Raw genomic sequence first — 16,426 nt, forward strand, 5'->3', positions numbered from 1 at the left:
CAGTTTGCAGGGAAGAAGAGGAAGCGGTTTTATTCACTAATCTGATGACTTGTATGTTTTTTGGGGCTTTGTGGCTGTTGGAGCTGCTGGGGGATAGGGGCATTGCATGTCTTCTCTGGCAGGATGTAGTAAAGCAGGAGACCGGGCTGGATATATGGTTACATAAGTCCAAGATGGATCAGAAATCGAAGGGGAGGAAGGTGGTTCTGTAGGCTCCCATGGATGTTTACTGTCCTGTACAGTGGACATGCAAGTTCCACACCTGCATCAGGAGCTCAGGTGGGGGGGAGACAGGCATTCTGGTAACATCTTTTTAATTGCTGTGCTACAAAAGGTGCTGTGTCAGTTGGGGGTGGCAGCAGGTGAATATGGCACACATCTGTTTCGAATTGGAGTGGCGACCAAAGCAGACAGGAGAAGTTGGAGTCTGACGCCCATCATGAAGCCCATACTCTTGACTATTTCAAAAGTTTTGTGAGATTGTAGGGGGATTTTTGAAGATCTCTCTTATTGCTTTCGCTGTTTTGAAGGTTCGGTTCCTGGCCTGGAGGTGATATGTCCATATGTATCATGCGGCATTCTTTTGTAAAATGAGCAGAACTACGAGCAGCACAGAGAAAACACTGTTGTAATTTGGGCTTTGATGAAAGTTTGTTTTCAGTCATGTGGAACGGAAAAGGGGACATGCGCTGGAGGGGATTGTTGTCCAGCTTAAACAGGTTCTTGAATGGAAAGAGATGTTCTGATGTATTACTGGTCCATCTTGGAGAGAATGATTTGGTTGTAGGAAAAGGCTTGGCACTGTTGAGAGCAATGAAAAACGACTTGAAGGAGATGAAGCAGCAGTGGTCGGGTGTTTTGTGATTTGGACAGAATTTATAACCAGGATAAGTTGGCAGGGAGCCATCACACCAGTGGTCATTGATAAAGCCAGGAGGAAGATTAACAGGGAGATTAAATCGATCTGTAGGAAGGAAGGTTTTGGCAGGATAGACCATGCAGACTTGAGATATGACAACGTGGAGTTCGTTCGGGGAGATGGCATACATTGTTCTGAATATGGTATGGTTTGTAGTTGCTACAGTTGAGGGAGATTCTAGCTAGACTTTTTAACATATGCCAGTGAGTGATAAGGGAATGGGGAGGGGTTGGGGCGGAAGAAAAAGTCAGGCTCCAGGCATTTTTGTGGGTGGAGGTTAGCTGAGAAGTTTGCATGGGTTTAGATAATTTGATTGTTATTGCTATTGGTGAAGCAGGCTGAAAGGAAGAGTGTGACAAGGTCACACCTGGACTAGGCATAAAAATTAAAGGTTACGCTATAGGAAGTTAAGTTAGTTACTTGGTAAAAAGGGCAGTGATAAGCTATACTGAGAAGTTAAAAGTCACAATTGCAGAAGTGCAGTATGGTAAGAGGTAGATGCTTGCTGTTTTAAATTATGGTGGGGGGTGGCACATTAGGGGTGGGTATTAGGAAAAGAGATAGGTGACGAAGTTTGTATAGTGGGGTTTTACTTTTGTAAGATGGAATGCCTAGAACATTGTGTGATGTGCACCTGTTTCCATAAAAGCAGCCTTTTTCACACAAATATGTGCTGAGCTGCGCCACTCTCACCCATTAGGGGTTTGGAGGCAGTCGACCAGGGGGAAGTCTGCCCCACGGGAACTCTGACGTATGGTGTGGTGGGGGGCAGCATACAGCATTTTTGCATGCAGGCTTTTAGGTGATTTTGGTTGAAACAGGTTTGCAGGGGATAAAAGTTGTTATTTGGTTGTCGCTTTGAGGCAGGTACAGTGGTAGTTGGCAGAGAAGTTTGCATTCGTTTAGATAATTGGATTGTTGTTGGTATCGTGGAACCAAGCTGAAAGGGAGGGTGTGAACAAGCTCAGACCTGGATGAGGCAGGAAGTTGAAGGTTACACTATAGGAAGTTAAGTTTGTTACAGGTTAATAGGTGCAGTGATAAGCTCTAGGAGAAGTTAAAAGTTACAATTGTAGAAGCGCAGTTCAGTAGGTGGTAGATGCTTGCTGGGTTAAGTTATGTGGGGACAGGCCATTTAAGGGTGGGGAGGAGGAAAACAGATAGGTTACAAAGTTTGTTTAGTGAGGTTTTAATTTTTTAAGGCAGATTGCCTTCAATATTATGTGATGTGCTCCTGATTCAACAAAAGTGGCCTTTTTCACACAGAAATATGTCACTGTCTGTGCTGTGCCTCTCTCTCTCTCAATAGTATTATGTGTCATCCATGATTCAAGCACAGCACCTACGTTTTGCTCCTCTATCCCTGAGAAGTGAATATTTAAACAGGTGGTTTAACGGTTTTCTTTGGAAAATAACAAATGATTACTGTTTTAAATTTGGAAAATATGTGTGACATTAGCTGCCTTTCAAATAAAATCTATCTGTGCAATCAGCCAGGGCAGACTCCTTGATAAGTCCTGAACTTCAGGAACCTGATTGGCACTTTCTGCCGAAGATCAGCAGAATGTAATCAACTTACATCAGACCATTGCTACTGCTGCCAGATGTATGTCAGTTGTCAGCTGTCACTGGGAAGTCACTTTTGCATTTGGCTCTTTAAATGGCTCAGCAGCACAATAGGACAAAGATCGGACCAGGGCCTGACCTGTGACCGGAGCTTCCTTGACTCCTCAACCCATAATGTTCTATCTTCAGTGCTTAATAAGCTAAGTTTTGTTCAGACATCTGAGGCCAGCGCTACTGAAAGTCAGCATGCCGAATGTCACTGTTGTGTAGTCTTCGATCTACTTCATTCCTCTTTAATCCACCACCAGATCCTCCCTGCACCTATAGCTCACTCTTGAAGTTTCCTGGCTTCTTCCCTTGTCAGGGTTTATCCCTTCTTCTCTTCCTCTTTCTTCCTCCCTTGTGTGTTTCTTCCTCTCCTAATTTGGGTCAAAGTCTGATGAGGGAAAATAAACGCTGGCCCTCAAAAACGAGTGTCAGTAGGTTCAAATTAAGCACTGGCTACCTTACCAAATGAGTGCTATCTCAAAATCCTTGAAGCACAGAGTTTCCCTAATAGACTGCCTCCTACAATTACATTGTTAGGGAAGGGAGAAGAGCTGGCTCTCCTTCAAGCCCTTCTTCCTAAATTTTAATATTACTGCCAGCATCTGTGGAAGAATTACATTTATCCCTGCCTCCTACTTCCCCAATACCACATCACTGTTAACACAGCTAACTTGCTGGTTTTCAGTACAATTTCTCATTGTCAAGCATCTTGAATCCTAAAATCAGAGTTTCTGTACTTGGTGAACACTAGTACTGGACCTCTAAACAATTTACCTCATTTCCTGCCTCTTTCATGTGTACCGGCTTTGAAAAAGGTTTGCCTTTTCCATTGGTCTGAAACTGCACTGGTATACAGGATATTTTTAGAATTTTATTTACAAAGTTGAGAACAGACTTATGTTGGATATTTTCTAAAAGTCGTAGAATACATCTTGAAGAGCCAGAATCACTAGTTACTTGTACACTCCAATGAGCTAGGTAATAGGAGTTACTGAACCCGTCTATTTTAGACACCTAGGGCCAGAGTTACATAGCTTGGCGTTTGCAATTTCCTATTAGCAAATTATTGTGATTCGCTATTAGGAAATTGCAAACAGCTATGTACAATAGTGTCTGAGACGATTCCCAAATGGGTCGCAGGAGACCTGCCTCTCTAATAGTCATAAGGCAGGTTGGAATTTGCGACCCATTGGGACTACCCAGAATCTCAGGGATGGTGGCTTGCTGGGTTCAGCAGACCACCATGTCTGCGATTGCTTCTTAAATAAAGCAATATTTTCTTTTTTGTAATGCAGCCCATATTCCTTAAAGGAAAACGGAGGGCATTACAAAAAGAAAACTGAAAATTTGTATTTTCATTTTTAGGTTGAGCGTAAGCATACAACCTCTTGTAAACTTTAGTATACTTCTTGTGGGCTTAAAGCGATTTCATTTATTTGTTTGAGTGTCCTTTAAAAATACTTGCTTCTTTGTGGTCATTCCTGCCTCTTTGTCCCTCCTTTTTCTCTTTCAGGGCAGGGACTAACTACTGTATAATTACACGTCGGTTCTTTATCTCTTGCTTTGACGGACTATTTATCATTTCTTTGTTGCCCCTGTTACACTGTGTGTACTTAAGGCCATAGCAGCTTGAATTTTATTGCAGCATTTGTCCCTCCCACCTCCTCCTTTGTCGCTGACATTCTTTTGCATTCATGCCGGTGCTTTGGCCTCCATTTATGAAAGCCACGCAGGCTACTCCGTGTAGGCATGTGCAAGCCCAGTGAAGCATTGGGAATCCTGCTGCTCGGTGAGTTCTGGATCAGCTTCTCGACAATCCTGTTACTGGTACCACCTCAGATGGGAGGGACAACCTATGTGTGTTGCATAGAGGTTTGTTGAAGAAGCAAGTTAGGAAGAGTCGGACATGTTGTGTCCGGGTGGAATGGAGGAGGTAGAGGGTGTAAGGGGCTCTGTAGAGAAGATTCACACTGTTTACCGAGTAGCTCGTTGTCATTAAAGAGTCTAAAAGATGAATGCTAGTGCCACAAATAACATCTCTGCATCACTCAACTACACCCTGTAGAATATATCTGCTGCAATAAATGTTGCTTCCTACCCTAAGCAGGATCCTGCTACGTATCATTCTGCTTGCCTTCTCCTGACCATCCAAGCATTCTTTCTTGACCCCGTGCATTCCTCGTCTGCCCCCAACTTGCCTTACTCTGCACCTTTTCAGTCATTTGTTCCATTCGCTGCACCAACAAACTTGGAGTCACTTAGAAGGTCTTTAGTTTGCTCCCTGTGTGACTCCGCTAGTTCGCCCCTATCCCTGGTTCTCCTGAAGCTGCCTGTGTAACAAACACAGAGTTATATTGAATTATTCTTAGTTACTTGCCAGGACAGAGGGGTTGTTTGAAACTGACTATTATATTGTTTGGAACGCAGTTACCATGAAAGACAGAAGGGTTGGTGTAAATAGTGTTACTTCTTATTCTGCTTCATATTTATTTTATTATGTTTGTAGGTGATAATTTGTGAACATTTGAAAACTCTATTTACATACCACCAGAGGAGAAGTGGTGGCATAATTGCTACAGCTGCCGACCTTGGCACGGGTGAGCCAGGTTAGAGTCTTGGCGTCGGCTCAACATCCTGTGATTTGGGGCAAATCACTTATTTTCCCTGTGCTTTAAAAATAAAAGTGTCCTGCCTGCAGAGTGGGTCTGGGTTGTGTTGCCAATAGGAATTGAAGACTATCAAGGACATACTGAGCTTTCTCGTCCGTGTGCTTTTCTCCTCCACTCACTCTACAAATGTTTTCGGGGTTCTAGATATTTGATTTGGTGTGTGTTCTTTTGTTTTGTGCAAAAAACACTATTTCTCAAACTTTTCCATGTCTGTTCAACCCCCGGAGTTCGGTCATTGCAGGGAGATGATGTTTGCAGCCAACTGGTCCTTTAATATTCTGTGTGGAGCACAAAGAGTATTTATTGTTTTTTTTTTATTTTTTTTTTAATCTTTATTTCGGCCAATTTGGCCATAAAAGATGTACACAAAAAACACACATGTGAACATGTAGAACCATCAAGGAAAAGTAAACAGGAAACACATCAGATAAAAGACCATACAATTAAAAATAAAAACTTAAAATTAGATAGGAGCCTGCAACTTTAAAATACGGGTACGAATATGCCAGACATTGGTAAGGAATTTGGCTAGTGCAAACACAATTGGACCTGAAACATCAGTTTTTAAAATTCTGTACACCGGGAGGAACTCCCTAAAACCAAGGTTTCTAATAAGTGGTAGGAGCCAATATTTCCTGGCGGCCTTGTAAGTTGGACAAAACAAGACCACATGCAGATCGCTTTCCTCTGCTCCCACACATGTCGGACATAGCTTGGTAGATGGCAGTGTTGACCAGGAGCAGGTGTAAGATCGCAGAGGCAATGTGCCATATCTCCATTGGAGAAATAGCTTCCTGGCCAGCACAGGAGACATAGCATCCAGAACCCTCTCCAGGCGGTATGAGTCCTTGCTTTGCGCGAATACAGATGTTAATGACCCCTCATTCTTGCAGTCTAGGGCCATAACTAATTTCTGCTCGTGGTAAGCACTGACCAAAGCTCTTCGTGGGATCCTTAGTGAGGCATTAGCTGGATCCGACCACAGGTCAGGGAGGCCCAATCCCATACAGGACTTTTTTATATATTTTATCCACGGGATCTGTAGAGCTTTAGGGTGGGTTAAAAACTCCCTCAGTTCCGCCCTATAAGAAGAGAGTTCTTCGGTGCTCCATAGCCTTCGCCAGAAGACTATGGGTCTGAGACCTAATTCATCTGCTATTGGTCTCAGACCCAGATCCATCCTCAGGGGGAGGAGCGGAGTACTGGACGGGAGTGCTACTATCTGTCTAATAAAGTTGTTCTCAGTTATAGACAAACTGCAGGAAGCTGTGTGACCCCACAGTTCCGCCCCTTACATCAGAGCTCCTCTTGCCTGTGCCTTGTATATCTGGATAAGCGGCCCCAGCGGTCGATATGTGGAGCTTCTCATCAACCGAGCAATGCCGCCAGTGGTCTGCACTAATTTAAGATTAACCCTAGTCTGGTGAGTTCCCCAGGACATGGTTTCATTCAACGTTACACCTAGATATTCAAAGGTGGAGACTCTCTCTAAACGTGAAGCTCCCAGTAAGGGGTTCGGGCGTGATCTTGGGGTTGGGTTCATAACCATAAACTTGGTTTTGTTAGCATTGATTTCTAACCCCCTATCTGTGCAAAAAGCCACAAAAGAATCAAGGATCCTCTGTATCCCCATAGGGGTTTTGGACAGCAGCAGGGTGTCATCTGCAAACATGATTGCAGGCACCCTGCTGCCATTCAATTTTGGGGCATCAGTGTATTCAGTTCCATTGAGATGGGCGATTACCCCGTTGACGAAGAGGCAGAACAGGGTCGGTGCCAATACACAGCCCTGTCTAACCCCCCTGTCAACGGGGAATCTGTCCGTTAATTCCCCGTGTTTCCCGCACCTGACCCGGGCATAGTTATTATGGTGCAATCTCTTTAAAATTATCAGGATGTCTGGGGGGACCCCCATCTCAGCCAGAACACTCCAGAGTTTCCCTCTGGGCACGAGGTCGAACGCAGCCCTCAGGTCCACAAATATAGTGTATAAACTACCCCCTTCCAGTATTGCTGCCCTCCAATAGATAACGTTCAGACGAAAAAGCTGGTCCACTGTAGAAACTCCCTTTCTAAATCCCGCCTGATACGGACTGAGGGCACCCGTTTCTTCCACCCAGTCCTGAAGCCGATTCAGCAGTATCCTGCCAAACAGCTTCTGTGACACGTCAATTAGACTGATTGGTCTGTAGTTGGCTGGGAGCAGGGGCGAGCCCTTTTTAAATATAGGAACCACCTCTGCCCCCAGCCAAGTACTCGGAATTTCCATGCCACACAAAACTCCATTAAACACTGCAGCCAGATAGGGGGCCCAAACACCGGGCTCCTGCTTGAACAGGTCCCCGGGCAGGCCGTCCAATCCTGGCGCCTTTCCTGCTTTAAGTCCCATTAGTGCTACCTTCACCTCCCCCACTGTTATCAAATCCCCGCCATACTCTACCAGTCCAGTACCGAAATCGATCTTAGTTTCTCCCTGCTCGGAACTGTAGAGAGACTGGAAGTGTGCCTGCCACACCCCTGCTGCAATATTTGGTTCTATTGCCGAATGGAGGTTCCCCGACCCCCCGTTTACTACTCTCCAAAACATTCGGTGGTCTCTTGTTGCGAGGGAAGTGGTAAGCTCCTCCCACTGGTTCTCCTCCCATTCGGTTTTAGCATGGATGACCAGTTTTTTATAAGCCCGTCTACTTTCTCGCAGCTTCTCTCTATCTGTTCCCTCCTTGATGCATCTGAGGAGTTCTCCCTTTGCCTTCCTACAGACTGCATTGTACCATAAGGAGTTATGTTGTTGGATCCTCTTCTGATTCTGGACCCTGGTAAAAAGCTCAGAGGCCGCTCCCTTTATAAGGTCCTCATGAGCCTGATATAATTTCTCATGGTGGACTATATTGCCCACATCGTTGGCTAGCTCTCCCACTTTTTCCAAAATGGGGATTAAACCTGCGTAGAGCTTCGAAAGTTTCACTTGGCTCGTAGCTAGTTTATCCCACCTGATTCTTCTCCTGTTATTGTCTAATAATAGTTCAGGTTTGGACTCCCCCATGGTTGTTATGGAGGCCTTTGGCCCAGGATGGCTAAGATCGAGTTCAAGGGCGTTATGGTCACTATCCAGTCTCTCCACCACCCTAAAGTCCAGGATAGAAGACCAGTTCACTATCTGTACAAGAGCATAGTCCAAGCGGGACTCTCTTCCCACTCTGTTGTACGTGGTTTTGCTTGGTACATCAGACTTAATACGTCCATTGCAGGCTCTAATTCCATGCTTTAAGGTGAGAGCAGTAATCTGCAAAGCCACAGGCGTCCATGCCTTTGGGGAAGGTGCTACAACAGAGGGTACTGACCACCTGAACTCTTCTTCCGTGGGAAATCCCTCTACGAGACCGACCAACGGTTTGAAATGGGAATTTAAATCCCCTCCCACTATGTAAGGGATATCTCTTGGCATTTCCGCTAAATATACTGAAAGCTCCTCTATAGTGGGGGATTCACGCGAAGCTCCCACTGGCCTGGAGTAAATATTTATCAGGGCAAGTTTCGCTAGGTTCGGCCAGGCTAATAAAACCACTAGGATATCATCTGATGGCACCGGTAGGCGTGAAGCCTGACATCCTAAGTGGGAAGCCACCCAAGTTGTGAGTCCACCAGAGGGGCGGCCCTTACCCTCCCACCTAGCCGAGATGGAAAATGACTCGTAACCTTGATGGTTGTAATCTTCCCTTGCCCAAGTCTCTTGGAACATGCAAACATCCCCGGACTCAATGTAAGTTATCCAATCTTGGGTGCCCAGTTTGCTGGCTAAACCAGCCACATTCCACCAAATTAGTCTCATGTGCGCTGGAGAAGCCACAGAACAGATTGCAGGGATGGAGTGGGGGGAAGAGCCAGTACCAAAGCCAGAAACTACACCAATTGCTCTAACAGGGTCATTTTCAGAAGTGGGTTCAGCCGGATCAGGCAGTTTACTGGGACCATTATCCAAGGTCACAGGATTTGAGTTCGGGTTTGGGGGCAGTCAGTCCACACCATCCAGACCATTCAGGCAGTTAAAACGATTGTGGTCCAAAAAGGGAGTCTCCGAAGGTCGATAAACTGGACGTGGAGCATATCCCCTGTATCTAGATCTTCGATCCACCCTTGTCCAATTACCTTGTGACAAGTCATGGTGCAAGCGAATGGGAGGGAAAAAGAAAGAAACTGGCAAAGTCTGTATGGTAGAATCCAGTGATCTATTTGACCCAGCACAAATGTATAGTACTGTTCCAGGGTCTCGAAAAGACACAATGATACAGTCCCCTGCTATTGATTTCCCCGACTTCCCCAACCATGGTACCCTTCTTACCATAATGATCTCATTGTTGAGGTGAGCTGGAAGAGGTCTGTTCCAATTCAACCATTTAATGGTTTTCCTCTTGAGTGAGTGATAGTTCTCATTTTCACCCAATTCTAGAGAGGGAACACCAGCCAACACCACCATGAGGCTGTTAGCCTCTGGTGGTAAGTCGGGTCCTCGTGGTCTAGGGGCAGGCTTACCAGGGAGTATACGTTGGAGTGCTGGGCCATCTGTTTCTGATGGTAGGATGTTAGAGTTAGTAGGTAAAATTGGAACTGGGATAGCCATAAGTGGCTGTAAAAGAGGGGCGGCAGTGGTGCCCAAGGGAGGCCCCGTGTGGATCGGTGGGTTTTGTATATTGGGGAAGGTTCCTATTGGTAGATTGGACTCAGTGGTTCTACTCTGTTTGTTGTCCAAAATTTTCAGGGTGGTTAAAGTTGCCTCCAGAGTGGTCAGCCTGAATTCTATTTTCTGCAAGCTCTCGCTAATGGGCAACAAGAGTGATCTAATTAAAGATTCAATGCTCCCCAAAGAGCTACCGGGAAGTAATGTGTTAAGTGGGCTCTTCCCTTTGTCGCTAATGGAAGCAGTGGTAATAATATTGGTACCCTTGGGGGGAGTAGCCTTCTGCACATTAACTAAAGGCCTGTCCAACATAGGTACGGACTTGAGTGACTTTCCAAAATCAGAGTGGGGGATCTTTTTCTTCCCCTGACCACCCCTCATCTTCCTTCTGCGTTTATTTGGTGGTAGGTCATACACCTCTGCCACCACAGTTTGCTTTAGCTTATTAATCTTAATTTTGGCTCTGGTGTGTGTTTGGGTGAATAAGTCAACTGCCGAACTACTGGCAACTAATAGTGGAGTGGTGTCCGTAGTTTGTTTAGGAGGTGGGCCAGAAATGGGAGAACTATCCCGGAGTAATAGGGGAACGTCTTCTTGGGATGAAAGATCCGGGCTGCCATTGAGGGAACCTTCCTCTTGGGAGATAGGATAGGGAGTTATGTCACTGAGGGGCCTTTTTTTCATGTGTTCAATCGAGCGACGACGCTCTGTCCTACGCATCTCCAGAGAGGTTTCGATTCCCCCATCATCCTTTACCGATTTAAAGTAATTGTCCAGAGTCCCAGTGTTGGCTCCCCCCTCCTTCGCTGCTGTTCCACCTAGGGCTGATGATGGCATACCCAGAACCTTTTTCGCATACCAAGTGGGATCAAGGAAATGCAGGTGAAAGAGAGTGGGCCCAGCCCAGCCTCCTGCGTGCCCTAACGGCCACAGACGGTCCCGCCCTTGTCCCGGGCTTATCCCCGGGCGCACCCGCACGCTCCCGCGACGCGGAAGTAGCTGTTTGAGTTTATAAGAGAAAAGTTAAGCTATGAGTAGGGCGGGGCTTGTAGGGAGAGCGGCCAGGTGACAGGAGGCGCGGGTTAACAGGACTGCTGGGAGACGTAGTCCTGTCCCGACGCTCGCAGCCCTGCACTCGCCACAGTCCCTCACTGAAACTGTCCGTAGGTTTTGAACAAGCGGCTCTCACGCCGCAGTGGGACCCGCGAAGCGGGTTCAGCAGAAGTAGAGGAGAGTCCAAAGGCAAACCAGCAGCAAACAGCAAACAGCAAGTCCGACAGTATCCGACGGTATCCCAGGGGAGTGGAGATCAGAGGTGGTTTTTCAGGCTGTGATTGGGACGTAGTCCTGTCCCCGACGCTCGCAGCCCCTGCACTCGCCCAGTCCCTCACTGAAACTGTCCGTAGGTTTTGCACTCACGCCACAGCGGGACCCGCGAAGTAAAGGAGAGTCCAAAGGCAAACCAGCAGCAAGCAGCAAGTCCGACGGTATCCGACGGTATCCCCTGTTTATGGTTTTCAGAGAGGAGGGTGACCCGCAGGAGTCAGTTGTCCAGTCGCGCCGATGTTTTAGGTTTTACCAGTTTGATTCAATCAAGATGGCTTCAGGTGTGTTACAATGTTGTCGTAAGTAAGACGGTTAGCGCTGTAGTTGTTCTTTAGAACATTCTGGGAGGCGCGACTCTCCGTAAAACGTATCCAGCTCGGTGCGCTTTAGAGGGAAATTCAATTCGCGCCGTGTTTGTGAGTGAAACCCCTCTCCGCGGCCTATTCAGGCCGTGCCCCGTTTCCGTGTGAAAGGCCCCTCCTTGCTGGGCCTGTATGTCACAGAGCGGCAGGTGACGTCGCCCCCCGCCGCAGACGAGCAGAGGACCCGCCGAGTCGGCGACTCCCGCGAAACCCAGAGCAGGAGCCCGAGATTTGTGTATTCTATTGTTGGTGCTGATGCGTGCACACACATTCACGAATACTCTGTTAGTCGCACATACAGAGGCAAAGTCACATTCTTCCACACACATCCTCTCTCAAACATACACAAGCACAAAGTAAACATGGACATTCAGATGCACAAAGGCACACCATCCAAACAAAATTGCATTGAAGCTCTCTTCACATGCAGTATCTTATATATGCACTAAAATGCATACATTTTACAGGCATCTACGTGCACACACAATCAGACAGGCATAAAATAACTTCCTCTTCACCCTCTCACACACACAATTATGCAAAGTACAAACAGTGAGACTGAGTCACGCACATGTACACATTTTCTGTTTGGCTGTGGCAGTGCACAGCCATCTCTAGAGCTACTTGGATTTGCCGCATAAAAAATAAAAACACCAAAAAAGGATCTTAAAGTCATTACACTGGAAACTGGGTGGCCATGTGACATTCTGCTTGAAAGGGGAAGAAACAGCATTCATCAAATATTTGAAAGATGGTTGTTTTTCATTGCATCGCTAATTATTCACCTGCATTCATCTTCAGGTCTTGTGAGAGCTGTATTATTTTTTTTTTTTTACTGCAAAGTCTGCAAAATAAGCTCTACATGTGTGTTTACCTGTTTGTGCATTGATTACATAGTATGTTTTCATAAAACAAGTTATCACTCCCACAGGTGTAGAATACCACACGTAACAGGGCAATCTCAAAAGTGCAGCGCAATCTCCAAAGTGCAGAAATACTTTAGTTAAGAGTGAGTGAAGTTGGGTGCACGCGCACTGCTTTTTTTCAGCCCTTATTTTGTTGTCACTTTAATTTAATGCACCAAATTAGGAAGTACTCTCATCAACCTCCCACCCCTGTAAAACTAATCCTGTGTTTTGTTCATTCAACCCCAGTCACCAGCAAGAACACAGGGGCTGTTGTTATTTTGCAAATTAGATTTAAATAAAAGAGATTTTGATTGGTAGGTAAACGGCCGTAAACATTGTGGTGAATAAATTCCTTAATAGGCAGCTTTCCCATTTTTACTAGTGTATTTGCATACTACAATCCCTTTTGGTTCGTCTGTCATCGGGGGAGTTGCTTTAGTAAGATGGCTTTGTGTTTAATTTTTCATGTGGTTAACTTCAGATCTTCAAGCACAGTTTCTATCCCGTGACTTTTCAAAGTCTACTTCCGTCAAACCCATGCTCTCCTCCTCTTCTTAGGATGTCTTCTGCCTACACAAAACCTCCCACTTTACGCATCTATGGCCTGCTCTGCCCTTCTTTCTATCGTTCTCTCACACTATTTCTGCTCCTCTGTCTCAAGTTCAATAACCACTTCCTACACAAACTACCTATCCCTCTCATTCCTCCTTTCTGTCTGTTCTTTGCGGTACTCACCACTATCTAATCATCATTCCACAGAATTCCACTACACAAATACACTCCACAACACACAATTGCACACCACACAATTTCACAACTAACAATTCCAATACAACCCACAAAATTCCACTCTGCACCACATACATCCACTACACTTCAAAGCAAAACACAAAGGCATAAAACATTATTGTTTACAATGCCAATAGCGCTAACTCTTACAAATGTGAGACCTATTACATTGCAAATGCTTGTGTAAGAGTAGGCAGTGGTCTGTGAGACCACTGCCTGCTCATAAAAAAAAGAAATCACTCACATTCACAAAAGGGGAAGGGGTCCTTGGGGGAATGAGTTATCGCCTCCTGTACAGAGTTGGTAAAGTATGAATGTTTTGCGATTGCATTCCAGTCGCAAATCATTCATACATACCAGTGCGATTCGGTATTAGGAATGGACACTCTAAACACACCTCTGCTTAATACCGAATCGCAAAAGCTAAATGCGATTTGGTAACAAGTTACCCAGTCGCGTTATGCCTTTGGTACATGCCAAAAAGCATGTTTGCGACCAGTAAAATGCTTTGTACATCTGTCCTCTAGTTTCTTCTGTGGCCTCCGACAGCTCAAAGCATCTGTCATCTCCTGGCAAAAATGTGCCTGAGAAAGAGGAATAAGAGGGGAATTGGCGTAATGCGTGCTTTATCCAATTTATTTTCTTGACATTTACAGGTCTTTTGTTTTGTTACCACTATTCAACGCGGAGCTAACTGTAATTACGAGAAACTGGCCACACTCTCCTGCAAGGACTGTTCGACCAGTTGGTGAACTCTCACTGGGGTTCGCCTGCAGGACTGGCGGCGAAGCCCACCAGCCGGGTGGCTAAGGAAGGCCCATGCTTATTAAACTGACTGGTTTGACCGATGGTGTTTTGGATCCTCTCCGATCTCCCAGTTTGTATTCTTCGTCTAGTGGCCACAGGTTGTACTAACCCGGCGTGGATTCCTTGCACAGGAAACAAGAAGGGCAGGTTTCTCAGAAACACTTCTGTTTCCATCCCAGCTGGCACCTAGTTCAACAACATAATGAAAACAACACCGGGAAAATGATGTGGCCTCGCTGACGGTGGATTCCCCTCTTTGTTCAGTGAACCTGATTAACAGTGATACTCCTCATTAGCGTGTCTTTCTTAACTACCTGTCAGTCACTGGGCGGATCAAGCCCTGGAGGATTTAGCAGTTGGTTAATAATAAATGCAAGCTGTAATGAGTAGCATGAGCATTAAAACTGCATTTATCTTTGAAGAGAGGTTTCAATAGATGGTCACATGATTTTCCCCGTCTATATCCCTCGATTTTGCAGATCTGGCCACGGAATTAATTTCACTCAGGGGTGTGCTTAACCCTCCCTAGTAGTGAAGTTTATCTGTGTTTATATAGCATGAAAAGTGCTTGCGCTGCAGGGGTTGGAAAGATCTGGTCTAGATAAAGTGTTATCATTAATAAAAACATAAATACAAATGTGTACATTTATGCATATACAGAATGGCTTTGGGCCGGCCCTCACCATCCATTGATCTGGTCAGTTATCATTCACGTTGTGCTCCCGCCCACCACAGCACAGAGCATGGCACAATATGGCAGCCCACTCTAGCCACTGGCTGTCTTGCAGTATGACAGGCTGCTTTTTACCTGATCACACCATAACCTCCACTGAAAAGGAACTGTACTTCAGTGCCTTGGCTGCATTGTTACTTTACTCGGCCAATGTTTTTTTCTTTCTATTCATTATCCTTGATTTTTTTTAGTCATCCTTGTGTGTTAAACTATGACGTCAGGTTGCAGTAAATCAAAGCCAATAGTACCTCTTCTGTGCACCAATAAGAATCATATTTTACAATGATGTGCATTTAAACTAAAAAGGGTTCCATATCTGTTGCAAGTAGAATATGTCTGCGTTAACTTTTTTAGAGTTTAAAATGCTCACTGAAAACATATGGGCGCCGTATTTAGGCAAAATCATGTTTTCTATTTTTGATTTTTGTGTTGTGACCTTGCTATAAAAGGTAATATGAAAATAACCGTCACCAGCTTGCAAGGCTGCACCGTAATGACTGTGTTTACGCTTATTTTTAGGTGTCGTCTATTTTTTATTTTTGGGAAGGGATTTATCGTTTTTGGCTTATTGGTTATCTGCTTGGATTACTGGTGTGTCTAAAACACTTTAAAATTTAAACATCATCGTCTAAAAAACACTGGTATCTGATTGTCAGAGGGACTACTAATGGGATAATAATAGCCTCGTCATCCTCTTCCTCACCCCAGTCGTCCAGTAATGTCCTAAAGAGAAAGATGGACTCAGATTGATGGGATTACTGGTAAATAATATGATCACACCATACCCACCCATTGGAAGTCCACAGGCTCCGCTTGCTGGCCTGAACCATCTTCATAACCAGCTGCATCATTTACAAAGCTATTGTGACCTGCACCCCTTCTTACTTAGCTAATAAGCTTACCATGTATCGTAACTGTAGGTACACACATAGCCATGACACCATCAAGACTACAGGCAAAGAAGTGCAAAAAAATACAAAAGCTGTCCTTCTCCTTCTTTGCACCCAGGATCTGGAACAACATTCCTGTATCCATGAGGAGTGCCCATTCCTCCTCCAATTTAACAAAGAGCTCACCTCTTTAAAGAATGCCATGCCAGTACATTAGCACGTAATATTTTCTCCCATAACCCAGGGACTATCTTTGCTTTTGACACTGTTCAGTGCTTTGCTATCTTTTGGGCCAGTATCACGCTATACAAATACATATGTACATAAGCAATTTGAACACTTTAAATCACTCTGGCAGACGGAGTGTCCTGATTGACTCTCCCCTTTTCTTGCTACAGGAAACCACAATGGAGGAGGAAGCCCTAAAGTCAGAGATAAAGCAGCTCTCCTTCCAGCTTCCTGCTACGGTGAGGGAGACACCGCACAGAGAGAGCATTGTCCACATCTCTTCCATGCCAGATAATACTTTCATAGGGATTGGCCAAGACGGACTGGCCTCAATTTGGACTTCGGACCTAAAACTGAAGAAAAGCCGACTTATTCTCGTAAGTTGAAAAAAAGGTTGAGGAGCTCATCCCTGATCTGGCTTACATGTCAAAGTTTGTTGTCATTCATGTTTCCATTAAGGAAAAATAAGTACATGAGTAGTAAGTATTACAATAAATACCAGGCTT

The 16,426-nt window shown here is 45.2% G+C and overlaps 1 protein-coding gene across 2 annotated transcripts in view; it reads left to right on the top strand.

Moving 5' to 3' along the window:
* Positions 1 to 16,426, top strand: part of LOC138301837 (cilia- and flagella-associated protein 337-like) — a 455,621-nt gene that overhangs the window by 61,138 nt on the left and 378,057 nt on the right. For both annotated transcript variants that reach the window (XM_069242337.1, XM_069242343.1), the window contains exon 2: positions 16,091 to 16,297. In XM_069242337.1, coding sequence (XP_069098438.1) covers positions 16,100 to 16,297 — 198 coding nt within the window. In that variant the 5' untranslated portion in view covers positions 16,091 to 16,099. The remainder of the gene's footprint in view (positions 1 to 16,090; positions 16,298 to 16,426) is intronic.

The sequence above is a fragment of the Pleurodeles waltl genome, chromosome 1_2 (genome assembly GCF_031143425.1).
Source record: "Pleurodeles waltl isolate 20211129_DDA chromosome 1_2, aPleWal1.hap1.20221129, whole genome shotgun sequence".
In the NCBI taxonomy this organism is placed as follows: Eukaryota; Metazoa; Chordata; class Amphibia; order Caudata; family Salamandridae; genus Pleurodeles; species Pleurodeles waltl.